Genomic DNA, 13791 nt, shown 5'->3' on the forward strand with positions numbered 1-13791 from the left:
TGATTGTTTCATGCAGAGAATGGGGTCTCTCTGTACACAGTACTCAGGGCATCATGACCTGCTAAGGACCATGCTCAATTTAGAGACTAAAATGTATGTTTGTGATTCACCTGCACTTGACTCGAATAAGCCAGAAGCCTGTCAAGTAATTTTCTGTTTAATATAGGCCACAATTTAATATTTTTGGCTAAACTAATTTTTTTGAAAAAATATTATTTTAAAATATTAAAAATATATTGTATAAAAAATTAAAATATTTTTCAAAATTTTAAATTTTATTAAAATTGATTTTTTTGAAAAATTAATTTAAAATGTTTGTCACAAAATATTAAATAATTTGAGAAGCTTATTCAAAAATAAGAATAATAATGGAACAGAAACATAACCCTTGCATACTAAGACAGTACAATTTAACAAACATAACAGGTAACAGTTTAATGTCAAATGTGCTATACATTTTATTTTTTCCCCTTGTGCTTGAACAGTTCACGTTTGCTCCTGTACCATACATTGTGCCCACTTTCTCTGATATAAATAATTATTACAATAATAGAAAGTGGTTAGGATACTTCCAGATATCTGAGCTGTACAGATACACTCACAAGAGTGGCAAGATTATAGAGCATTTTACTCTTCGATTGATCATATTTTCAACATTTAAATATCTTCAAATCAAAATTCAGAAGCAGGTCATCTTTAAAGACGAGTTAATTACACATCTTTATATATAATTGAGTTTTCAAATGAATTCTCTGGTATACTGTTACAGCCTCAAACCAAAATGCAATAATGGAAGAAGTATTTGATGTTGCCTAAACAATCATCCATTATCTACTCAAGTTCTTGAGCTAGTTTTCTGATACAAAGTCAGTCCCAGCCAAAGTTCTGTTCAGTCATCTGATAAAATTTCATGTTGTAAGGTCTATAAAAAGCTTGAAGGTGCCTCAAAAGTTCTTTGTCAATATTAGGGTGCAGCCGACCTTTGGATTTGCCCAAGCACCTTGGCATGCTACTACTACTACCATTTGGCTTCTTCAAGCAGGGAAAACCCTTAGTTTCATTAAAATGGAAATGTTTATCTGTGATTATTCTCTTGAGTCCTAGAAAATCCTGAACACGTCCCATCTCCTCCGATGGGTTACTGACCAGCTTTTCTCCACTGACAAAGAGGAATTTGGAAAGGGGGAAATACTGAAGCCAGTTTTCCAGATGCTTGGCATAGATCCCAATGCGGATGGCACTCCATGAAGTGTTGATTGTCCCTGTGCTTATGTTTTTAAATGCCAGTGCTTCGAAACTGGACAAGTTCTGATTTTTAGACAGTGTCTGTGTATAGTCAGAGATGGCTCTGGTCACCGGGTCTCTGACTACTACGATAAGCTTGGTATCCTTGGACATGTTGTAAATCCGTTTTGGAACCTCAGTGGTAACAAAGTAACTTGGTGTCTTCTCCATGGTAATTTGTCCCCCTTGAGTCCGTGGCATTAAATTCCTGTAGAAATGAGAAAAGGAAATATAATAAGTCTATTACAGCAATGATTAACTTTCCACACTAAAATCTTATTAAGCATCCTACATGCACGTTATGCTACTTAGTATCATCAACGACTCACTAAGTACAACAACCACTACAGCTATTGTTTGCATAATCTATGGGCAAAACAAAAGTTTGGCAATACATTTAGTGTTTATTCACTACACTAACTAATAAGAACATTAACATTAACCCCTTAAGGACCAAACTTCTGGAATAAAAGGGACTCATGACATGTCACACATGTCATGTGTCCATAAGGGGTTAAAGGAAGACTTCAAGCACCATAACCACTAAAGCTGCTTATGAACTTCCGGCTGTTTGACTGATGTAGTAGAGATGAGGAGCGGTGCCCGGCAGACCACTGTTAATAGGTCAAACCATTTAACTACTTACATAAGGGGACGGTGCCAGGGTACTTCTGGCACCATAACTGCTACAGTTAGTAATACAGTATTTGGAGTGTTTTAAATTTACCTTGATTAACGTGGGATACTGTCCTTTTTTTTATTCCATATTAACTTTCTATGAATATTAATTTACTTCCTCTCCTGCCCCCTTATAGCGCTTATGCCTATTGTGACTGTCTGTGTTGACTGCAATACCTTTACATGACCCACATTACTTATTTTCTTCCTATCTTTTTTCAAAGTCTGAAAAATAGCTTATTCTACTGATTCGTAACCTTTTCAAGGCCAATTTCCATTAAGGTCTGTCATGCTTTTGTCTAAATTGCCTTAGTTAATTATTGATAATGTCCATTTGTATCTGATATAAAACGGATACTAAACATTGAGTATTGCATTAGGCTTCACTTTTCTGTGCATTCTCGTAACTTTAATTAAAATTACAGCTAATATTGGATGACCTTAAGAGAATTCTATCTTTGGAATGCTAAGCAGGGCCTCGAGGTGTTTAATGGTAATTCCAAGTGCTACACACAACCTGTGATAAAGCACGCTGACATTAAATCTTGCATTACCAGTAAAGTAAGAATCTGTTTGACGGTAATGACCTACAGACCCTTTGGGAAAAATAGATGGATGGATTAACACACAGATGGAGCCGGCGTGATTTTTTAGCCAGATAACAAAATCGCTTGTTTCTTTCTTTGCAATCAAACTATGATTCATCAAAAGTAATTAACAAAGCGATTTCAGCTAATCTAAATGTACAAATGTGAATTGATACCCCCAAAACAAGAGAACAGGTTGTAGAGCATTACATAGATCAGCACATTTTGTTAAAAGAACTGTATTGCTAATCACAATATAACATACTAGACTACGGTATAATTCGGATTATCACAGATGGTTTCAGTCCCCCAAGTTATCAACCTGTGAATATTGGACTGAATCCACCCTTGACATAAAATGAGTAGTAAATAACTGAACTAAATTAAAATTTGAATTGGTCAATTAAAAACTACCCCTTAAACAAAAAAACTGAAATAATTTTAACAAATCCTGATCTCTATCCTCTTGTCCCCTTGCTGTCTCTGTGATGTAAGTGGCCGTCCCAATAATGCATCCTGTTGTAGCTCATACTGCAGGGGTAGGCAACCTCTAGCACACCAGATTTGGTGGATCTGCCATAATGCTCTTTCAGCCATAATGCTGTAGCCCAAATACTTGGTGTGCCAAAGTTTGTCTATTCATCTCATAGAGCCTACTGTCCTCTGTGCCAGTGGAGGTTCCCCAGCATTGCAGTTGTCATGAAGGACATCTTCCTCCTCTTATAAGATAATAGGACTCGCGCAAGTTTAAGGCACTCTTCAGATTGGCAATCAATTCTAAAAGATTAGCCATTACTTCTAGCTGTGACGAAAGGCAAGGAAAGCATTGGGAAGTCAGTGAGAATTTTTGTAGATTTTGCTAATATCTATTCAAAAAAAATGCTACAATTTCAGTCTATGCAGAGTTTGTAATATAGTTCCAAATACTATGTTTTGCAGGGATCTAACACAGGCGCCATTCAGATATATGTTGCACATTTAAAGGACCACTATAGACACCCAGACCACTTCAGCTTTATAAGTGGTCTGGGTGCCAGGTCCATCTAGGGTTAAACCTGCAGCTGTAAACATAGCAGTTAGAGTTAATCTAGCCTCTAGTGGCTGTCTCATTGATAGCCGCTAGAGGCGCTTCCGCGCTTCTCCCTGTGATTTTCACAGCGAGAAGACACCAGCGTCCATAGGAAAGCTTTCCTTTGGACCGATTGAATTCCTATGGACCGATTGAATGCACGCGCGGCTCTTGCCGCCCATGCGCATTCAGCGCTGACGTCGGTAGAGGGAGGAGAGTCCCCAGCGCCGAGGGAGCCCAGCGCTGGAGAAAGGTAAGATTTTAGACCCTCCCCCCCCTTCAGCCTGGCGGGAGGAGGGCCATGAGGGTGGGGGGGGACCTATTAATTTTATTATTTTTTAATTTATTTTCCTGGCACTATAGTGGTCCTTTAAGTTCTATCGTGTGTATACTGCACATTATTTAGAAAAAACTATGATAACCTTGTTTTAGCAAATAACTGTAACTCTTATTTTAAGGTGACCAGATCAGCAAAGACTCGTGGAAGATGCAGGGGTATATATGTATACTTTGTATATAGGTGAAATTTAAAAGCAATAAATCAGCATTGTCTGATTTCCAGCCTGCTGTTCTGGATACTTTTGTAGTTTATTTGGTAATTTCTGCCAAAACTAAAGTTAAAGGGACACTATAGCACAGCTTAATGTAGTTGTTCAGGTATGATCTATAGCACCCTGCAATAGATCATACCTTGATAGGAATACCTCCAGACGGCCACCAGAGGGACTTCCTATCATGCAGGGCCCTAAAAAGGCCCTGTACACGTCAGACGTATTAAAATACGTCTGACGTGTGCAGGAGAGAGAAGGCACTGTGTGCGCGCCTTCTCCCTCCAGCCTGTCAGCAGAGGAGGGGGGCGGGCAAAGACCGCGAGCTGAGCTGTTAGTCAGCTAAGCTCGCAGCCGCACACAACGTGCGCATGCGCGGTAGTGCGCTCAGGACTTCAGAGGGCGGCATGAATGCCGCCCTCGGAAGTATGCGCGCATGTGCGTCGAAGCCGCGCATGTGCACAAGGGAGCAATGACGCTTCCAAATGGAAGTGTCTGATTGCTCCCTGCTCGCGCCTGACTATTTCGTTATTTTGACGAAATAGGGGGCGCGGCTTCACGAGGCCCCCGGCGCTGGAAACAGGTGAGTAAAAAGGGCTGCCTGGAGAGTCCCTTTAATATAAAGGGCAATTTGAATTATCCCACACAGTCCATATATCTGTTACAAAACAGAGAAATGCAACCTATTAATTATTAAGGCAGTCTTCAATTTATTTTTTATAAATGCACCTGAATAGATTTTCCAAAGCTATGATTTTATCCATTACACAAAAAAATTGATTTCTCATCAGAAAATCTCATTAATGCTTGCACAGAAACCCTGTCACAGCGATTCTTAATGGGTTGCTGAGAACAATGGCTTATCTGAATATAATGCACATTTTCCCCCTTACTAAGAACAACAGGAAGTCAAAATATATGAAAAGACTACTAGTAAAGAGCCAACAAAGAAAAATCAGGTTGTTATATTATTTCTAATATTACCGTAATTAAATAATATTAAGTACTTACCGATTCCCTCTGAGGCTACACAACAATTACTTATATAACGCCAACATATTCCGTAGCGCTGTATAATAAGTAAATAAGACAAACATATAATTCTAATAAAACTAGTATGACATATGGGAACAGTCGATGAAGAGGGCCCTGCCCAAATATCAGCTTTCTCCTAAAATCTCCAGACAACAGACCTACCCGTATTACTAAATTCTCTTTATATGGTTTTGAACCTTTTCGCATAATTATATATTGTTCTGTTTCGACTAAAAAGGAGAAAAATACTGTAAAATCCTTTGCATATCAAGTGGGGTGTGACAATATTAAAATCCACTCTGTGTTTCCATTAAGTACACAAAGTGCATATCTGCTACAGAAAGACAAAAAATGTTTATTGGTGGAAGTTGGTTTATGAATTTGATGAAACTGTTCCAAACATTAGGTACACACTGAAATAGCATGTGGACTCATATTTGGGTTAAAGCATTATGCATTTATTTCATTGGGGGTATCTAAACACAGGTTGCAGTTCTCCTGTCTGAAGTCTTTGCAAGCCCTCCTCTTCCAACCCCACCCAGACCAGGGCCGGCGCATCCTATAGGCGATTTAGGCAGTCGCCTAGGGCGCACGGGCCCGAGGGGCGCCTGATTTAAGTGACCGGCAGGAGGGAAGCGCACGCTACATAGCTAGGAGGCACAACAGGGAGGGAGGACCACTAAGGTGGGGAGGGGGGTGGAGCTACTAAGGAAGGGAGGACCACTAAGGGGGGGGAGGGTAGTGAGAGGACGACCAAGGGGGGTGAGGGAGGACTGGAGATGACCACTAAGGGGTTTGGGAGAGGGGGAGGACCACTATGGGGTGGGGGGAGAGGGAGGACCACTAAGGGGTTGGGGGAGAGGGAGGACCACTAACGGGGGAGAGGGAACTGGAGAGGTACACTAAAGGGGGGGAGAGGGAGGACCACTAAGAGGGGGGGAGAGGGAGGACCACTAAGAGATCGGGAGAGGGAGGACCACTAAGGGGGGTAAAGTGAGAGGACCACTAAGGTGGGAGAGGGGGGAGTGAGAGGACCACCAAGAGGGGCATGGAGAGGGCCACTAAATGGGGGGGGGGGGAGACCACTAAAGGACAGGGAGAGGAGAGGAACACTGAAGGACAGGGAAGAGAGGGGAGAGACCACTAAGGGACAGTTGAGAGCTCTAAGGATGGAGGGTTAGGGGAGATCACTGTCTAAGGGACAGGACGAGTGAGGAGAGCACTAATGGACTGGGGGGAGAGAATATCACTAAGGGACAGGGGGCCAAGAGAGAGCACTAAGGGTCAGGAGGGGAAGAGAGAGCACTGAGGTACAGGAGGGGAGAGGAGATCACTAAGTAATAGGAGGGGAGAGCACTATATAAAAAAAAAAAAGTGGCTCCCCTCTCAGCCCCTAACCTACCCCACAAACCCTCTCTTTTATACCACACACATACACAATGCATCCTTACACATACACAGAAACACACAATGCAACCCTACACACACACACAGAAACATACAATGCATCTCTACTCACACAGACATATCGAAACACACAATGCATCCCTTACGCACACACACTGGTTCTCTAACACACACAGAAACACAATGCATATCTTACACACACCCAATGCACCCCTTACAGACACACACTGCATTAAATTACATACACATAAACACACCTTGCATTCCTTACACACAAACACACACTGCATCCCCTATACACACACTACATCCCTTACACAAATTGGTATCCCTATACATTACATTCCATAAAAACACCTCTACAATAACACATAACACATCCAATACACACATTCACTCCACTCCCTGTGAGCGAACTCATGGGTGGGCCATGTAGGTGGACTTATGGGCATACTCATGGTGAGCTGCTTCCTTCATTACTTGTTGTGAGCACTGTTACAAACTGTTACAATATATCATTAGTGGACACTAATCTCTAATTTACCTTACATTAAAGGGCCACTATAGTCACCTGAACCCCTACAGCTTAATATAATGGTGCTGGTGTCTAGAGTCTGTGCCTGCAGGCTTTGTAATGTAAACACACTGCCTTTTCAGAGAAAAGACACTGTGTGCAGAACTGGCGTTGGCCCATATGGCAGATCATATGGGTGAGGCATTGTACTTCCCAATGCAGCTCAATGAGAAGTCTTTGCCATGCAGGTGCTCTGGGCAATTGCTGCCTCTTTAGTTTAACTCCACTGAGCTAAACAACCAGGAAGTCGCAGGACCAGTTGTCTGATTGACAGCCAGGCGGGTGTAACAAGGTTAATTTATAAAAGTGTCAATTTCTGTTGAAATCTTCACTATTTGTAAAATGACAAAGAGAACACACTTTGCACAGATAAAGCAGTTCAGCAAGCTAAACTTTAATGTTATAGAGTGAGACCTTTAATTACCACTGCCCTAGACTGAATTACAGTGTAATACAATAAATAAATTACCGTAGTGTGTATCACTGCTCAGTACAACTGCAATTATTACAACCTTTAACACTTCCTATTTATCAAAAGAAAATGTGTCAGCCTACTGGTAACTATGTTATTTGCATATAACTTTCTTTTAATGTTTTAACTGCGTCTTACTAGTTGGAGAGCTACAATTTTACTTTGATGTGCTTCAAGCTGTCGGGTATTGTCAGCGGTTCCGTACTGAGCACAAATAAGCGCTAATAGAAAAATTAACCTCAAACGGGTCATCCAGGCTTGTGCCGCTGCCAAGTCAGTACCAGAGAGACACCATCACTCACACAAAGTGTTCCCAGGGCCAGCCATAAGGACTCGCCTAATGGGGCCTAAAAGCAGCCTGTAGACCTGCCAGATTAGTGTCCTCTCCCTGAGAAATTGGAAAAGGCATCTGTTACATATCATGTGGCTTCGACTTTCTGTTCGTACAGACAAACCCAGCTCCGCGAATATCTCAAATGGAAAGTACTGCCAAGTTTCTAGTCAGGCTGGCAACAGGAAATCTCTAAAGTTTTTCAATTCTTCAATGATTGTTCCCCCCCCCCCCCCTATTCACACTGTTCTCAGTTTTTTAGTCAATGCCACTTAAAAACACAGCAGGGTTTTTTTTCTGATCCTTTCCAAACTGTGCCCCTTTCTTTGTTTGTTCGTGGTTTTTTTTTCGTCTTCGTTTTGAGACTGCCAGCCAAATTTCAAGTCTGCCTCAAACCATTGCAAGCACCGAGGTTGAAATTTAATTGCCTTTAAGCACAAGATGCGTATGCTAATGTCCTTGCTTAATGAGGATATGATCCATCCGAAATCAAAAATACTCCCGCTGACTCCGAGGCATTTTCAATTAGTAACAGAGGGGGCTGATTTAAACCATTTCCATAACATTTGCCCTTTGCCCCAGCAGCCTAATTACATTGCTGATCAGAAGTGAGCTGTGCCAGGGAGACTGGAATAGTTTAAACTGGCTTAGTTCTGGAGCAATGACGGATGTTTCATTTTTCAACCAAAGGCCTATAAAGCTTGTTTGAATCACAGAGCTTGGATTGTGATGCCAGAAACACTCGGAGGGATGAGGGTAGAATTAGGTGATGCTGAGGCTGGGAGCTCAGTGAATGGATAATGGTGCCTTCAGTTTTCTATCTACCAATATTCTAAAGCAGTATTACTGCCTGTGTTTTTGTGAAGCAGTCAGGCAGCTCATGTCTTGCGTTTATTCATTAAATGGTAATGGAGTTGAGGTAGAGTTGAAGAAATGATTGTAGTTGAGCTATTTTGTTCTTCATCTTGCAACTCTGTTGTCAGCGCACCACAACTCAGTATGGTAGTGGGCATAGCTCTTACAATAAAAATGTAAAGAGTTACAGTAGGCAGGCATTGAGCCCTATGTGTCAATCATTACATACATGTAGAGCTGTCATCTGAAATTTTAAGATAATCAGCTCAAGGATTAGGCACTCGGGCGCTGGCACAGAGTCTGTCTACAGGAGTCCATCCACAGGACACATACCCATGTCCACCCACAAGGGATGCAGTGTGTGTGTATAGAGGATGCAGTGTACGTGTGTTTAGTGAATACAGTGTGTGAAATTACTGTGCTGTATGTAGTGCATGCAGTGTGTGTGTAGTGGATGTAATGTGTTTGTAGTGGGTGCAGTGTATGCATGTGTGTGTAGTGGATGAAGTCTGTGTGTGTGTAGTGGGTGCAGTATGTGTGTGTGTAGTGGGTACAGTGTGTGTAGTGGATAACGGTGTGTAGTGGCTGTAGTGTGTGTAGTGGACACCGTGTGTGCAGTGGTAGTAGTTTGTGTGTAGTGAATGCAATATTTGTGTAGTGGAAGAAGTGTGTGTGTGCAATGGATGCAGTCTGTGTGTGTAGTGGATGTAGTGTGTGTGTGCAGTGGATGAAGCGCGTGGTTAACTATTTACTATCTTGCCCAAACATGGTTGAGTTTTGTGTTGATTTGCAAGATTAGCTGACGAGTAAATTGGGAAAGCCACAACTGGAGTGAGAGTTAGACTTGCTGATGAACAATTACAGCTCGCATGATGCACTCCCAGGTCGTAAAGAACACTCTAAGGAACATAACCACTACACCACTAACCACTATGGTGCCCGTACCCATTGTAAGCAGCCAAACCAAGCAAATAAGAAGCTGCAGTGGTTATAGTGCTTGGGATGTTTTTAAGGCATGATTACAGTTGTTATATCACCAAAATACATTTGCAGTTTCAGAATAACCTTGAACAAAAATCACTGTTTCTAGAAACTATTTTCCACTTTGTTCTTCTCTGGTGGTAAATTTGTATCCTGCTGTTTTCAACTTCCCAAGGAACATGGTTTTAAACATGTTACTCAGTAAAAAAAAACAGCTTATACTTAGGTCAAAAGCTGAACTTACTTTACTTAATTTCCACAAACATTTGCCACAATTAACATGGACATAGTTTTGCTTTCCGCCAAGAGACCGATAAAGCCAAGAAACAGCAAAAGTAAATTCACCGATCACCCATATCACGCTAGCAGCAAAGACCTGCATAGAGACCACAGTTAACGTTAGTTATTGACAAAATAAACTGCACACAACAATACGAAAAGATAGCATCTCTGGTACTATCTCTGGTACTACGGAGGTGTATGACCGAACATGGTCTAAATGGGGGGGGGGGGAGGGACACCAGCCCGACAAATTCCCTAAATAATTGATTGTTGAAGTGGTTGGTAGATGCAGAGTCTGTACTCTGACTAAAGTAAACAAATTTCGATAGAGCCAGTATCTCATTTTCTATGTTCCCATATAACGTCAAATTTTTATGTATAAGTGTTGCTACTGTTCCAGCACACATTTCATACCCAAAGACCTACCTACCTTCCCAATAACAGAAAAATGCATGGTGTGACCAACTTACGTGACTAAAACAGGTGACAAAATGTTAGGCTCTATCGCCACCGACCAATAGCTGAAGACGTTCCTACTTGTCGGTGAAACGCTGGCTGACCACAGATGTCGCAGCATCTTGTGCTCCTTATACCAGTCTATGTCATGTTTTGGACACATAAGATTTAACATGTAACATATACCTTACCTGTATGCACCTGTCTGACATTTAGTATGTAAATCAATGTTTCACCTATGGAACGATTACTGTTTTGCCTGTACCAATGTGATATATGTGACCACCTTGCAATAAAAACAAATATTAAAAAAATAAAATAGTATTTTTTTTTTTTTTTTGCAGAAGATTTGAAGTCATTTCAAATCGGTTCATGTTGGGTATTTCACTTTTGGATCGACAGCAAAAGTAGAGCTGTGCGGATGGTTGAATTTAACAGGCTTTTTCAACGCATATAACAATGTAAGTACCAAAATATTTAAAACATTTTATTCCCACAATATGTCTGCAAAAAATTAGTGCATTACATTTTTAAATTGTGTTAATATACATAATTAAAGGGTTACTCCAACCAAATATCAGTATTTTAAGAAAACTCTTAGTTTTTTGTGTTTAGTGTCCCCCCTCCAAAAAACGCTAAAACGCACCTCTATTCCAACACAAAGGCCCAGTTCTCCCTGCAGTCTGATTTTAAGTTGACGTTGTTCCTTGAACGGACATTGTGGAGGTTGGGCTGAGGGGACCACATGGGCGTCAAGGAGGGGACATGCTACCATTGGATACCTGTCGCCAGCATGCTGTGCATGATAACAGACGCCAAATTTGCACAGAATTGACATTAGCCACCCAAAACTCTTGTTCCGGATTGACACCCCAATGACACGCCTGGAGATGAAGTTACACCTACAGGGTTAATCTCCGTATGTGCAGCGTTTCACAGCAAACATTGCACATAGAGACAGACACCATGGCCAGTCCAAATCACTGAAGTGCTCATGGTGCTTGGAGTAACCCTTTAAATTTATACCATATCCCAGGGCAATGTGCATAGCATATGTAAAAAATCTGAAGAACTGAGTAGTTAATGGACTAATAGTAATTCATCTGTGCATATTTCAGTACTAGGCTTATATTGGTTTTCAAGTAGAAAAGCATTATGGGGGACGTAGTCCCACAACAGCTGGAGAAGGCTGATCACTTTGATATAAACTCTAAGTCAACTAGCACCCTTGATTAACACTGAAAATCATTGCTTCCTAATTATTTAGAATCTCAAGCCCTTTAAAAAGATTAAATTAATTCCGTAATAACAAAGATCTGTCTTAATAGACTCTCGGGGAGCCTGCCGTTTATTATGGATTGCTGGCTTCCAGCACAGATTCCCTCTGTTAGGGTAAATCGCAATCAAACATGCTGACAGCTACAATAATTCCTGTCTCTTCCTCAATCAGCAGAAGCTATGGGAGAGTTGACATAAACCCCTAGAGAGATGAATAATTTCACTATACCTGTATTTATTTGATCCCAATTCAAATTGCTTTTCGGAGTGTGGGCTGCCGTACTAAGCCCTGCCAGCAGTTTATAAGTGCTGTGGGTAATGCTTTTTAGAACTAACAGCCTTTATTAAAGGAAAACAGATCTTAGTAACTCTGCATTGCGCTGACTAGTAGTTGTATAACTTCTAGCAAATGCAAGAGTCGGGCACGTTGCGCCATTTTAATATAATCTCAGGGATAAGGCTAATGGGTTTTGTATGTTTAGGAATCGCAATTGATCTACTAAGCCTTCGTTTTGAAGTATTAGAAAATCATTAAAAAAAAGTGAAAAGTATTTTTTGTAAGAGATCCATTAATGAGATAAAAAGTGACTTTGTTTTACGTCCCATCCGCATATTTCATCCACATATTTGCAGAGAGAGCAGATTACGGTTTGGGCTTTACAGCAAGACAGGGTTTTAAAGTCTTTTCCGCTTCTTAATCTTGCTTTAAAGTGGTTAAATCTGCTAAGTGCCTTTTCTAACACAAAGTTCTTTGGAAGAATTCTATTCCACCGCTAAATTCTTTTAGGTGACATGTTAATCATTTTGAAAGACGCCTGCCCGCTTCTTCTAATGTTGGCAACCAAATTGTTTTACGTCGTTAAAACAGGCCGGTAGCGGTCTGTATAATTTTTAAAGGCACAGGAGAGATTCATTATTCAAATTAGTCTCTTGCTGTTCAAGCGCTTAAACAGTAAAGAGAGGGCACTTTAAGATAATCACAACATTCAGTGTACAAAGGAATATAATGCAAAACACACTGAAGGTTGTGGTTGTTATAAAGTTTCGCTTGTCAGTTATTCGTTCCAAACAGTTCGCATATAAGTGATCAGAGGGAACAGATTTTTTGGATCGAGACAGAGAGCAATACAAAAATCCATATCTTTAGAATTAAAACAAAATGTAAATTTTGTGGGAAAACAAAGAAATCGAAAGGAATTTCTATTATTAATTATAGTATGTTTTCACATATTCTACAGCACTATACGGTGCAATGCATATATAAAAATATCAAGTAGTATATCGGCCTCTGCAGATTAAGCCCAGATCAGTTTGGTTGAAGCAGTGTTTAGAATAATCGTTTCAAGACCCGGTGGTTTCACGGATATCCCAAGAATGAATACAGGAGGCCAAGGTATTGTGTCTGCAGTGGGAGATCTGTCAAAGAAACTTTAAATGGAGATATTTCTTTTTCTCTAGGCCAGACTCTTAGGAAAATCTGTTTGAACTATTTATAAAGAATTCAACATTCCTAGTTTTGTGCCCATAAAGATTCAGTAGCCTCTCGCATTGCTACAAAGTATGTGCAGCACAGTAGTGATTTTTAATATATTTATTTACACATCTGCTAGTGCTTTCAGAGACTTATTAGTTAGAGTGATAGCAGAATATATGTTTCTTTTTTTTAATCTTTGATTTACTAACTAATCATTTATTTTAAAGTTAGTCCCTTTATTGGGATTAATGTGCATTTCTCTTGCACAACAAATATATTACCATAATATCAAAGTTCCAATAGAATTGTAAATCCCATCTGTTTGTAGGAAACAACCCACAACATTGGTCTTTTTGGAGTGCTTTCTAGAACAGTAGTGGCCCAGCAGGTAGATCCACAGATAAATCCAGTTGAGATGTACCATCTTGGGAAGACGAAAGGGGAAATGATCAACATGACTGTAAGTAATGTCAATTCCCT

General features: G+C 40.5%; 1 protein-coding gene across 1 annotated transcript in view; it reads right to left on the reverse strand.

The window, feature by feature from the left end:
• Nucleotides 1-420: 420 nt before the first annotated feature.
• HS3ST6 (heparan sulfate-glucosamine 3-sulfotransferase 6) overlaps nt 421-13791 on the reverse strand; it is a 42650-nt gene continuing 29279 nt past the window's right edge. The window contains exon 2 of the mRNA XM_063428955.1: nt 421-1492. Coding sequence (XP_063285025.1) covers nt 868-1492 — 625 coding nt within the window. The 3' untranslated portion in view covers nt 421-867. The remainder of the gene's footprint in view (nt 1493-13791) is intronic.

Source organism: Pelobates fuscus, chromosome 8 (assembly GCF_036172605.1).
Source record: "Pelobates fuscus isolate aPelFus1 chromosome 8, aPelFus1.pri, whole genome shotgun sequence".
Classification (NCBI taxonomy): domain Eukaryota; kingdom Metazoa; phylum Chordata; class Amphibia; order Anura; family Pelobatidae; genus Pelobates; species Pelobates fuscus.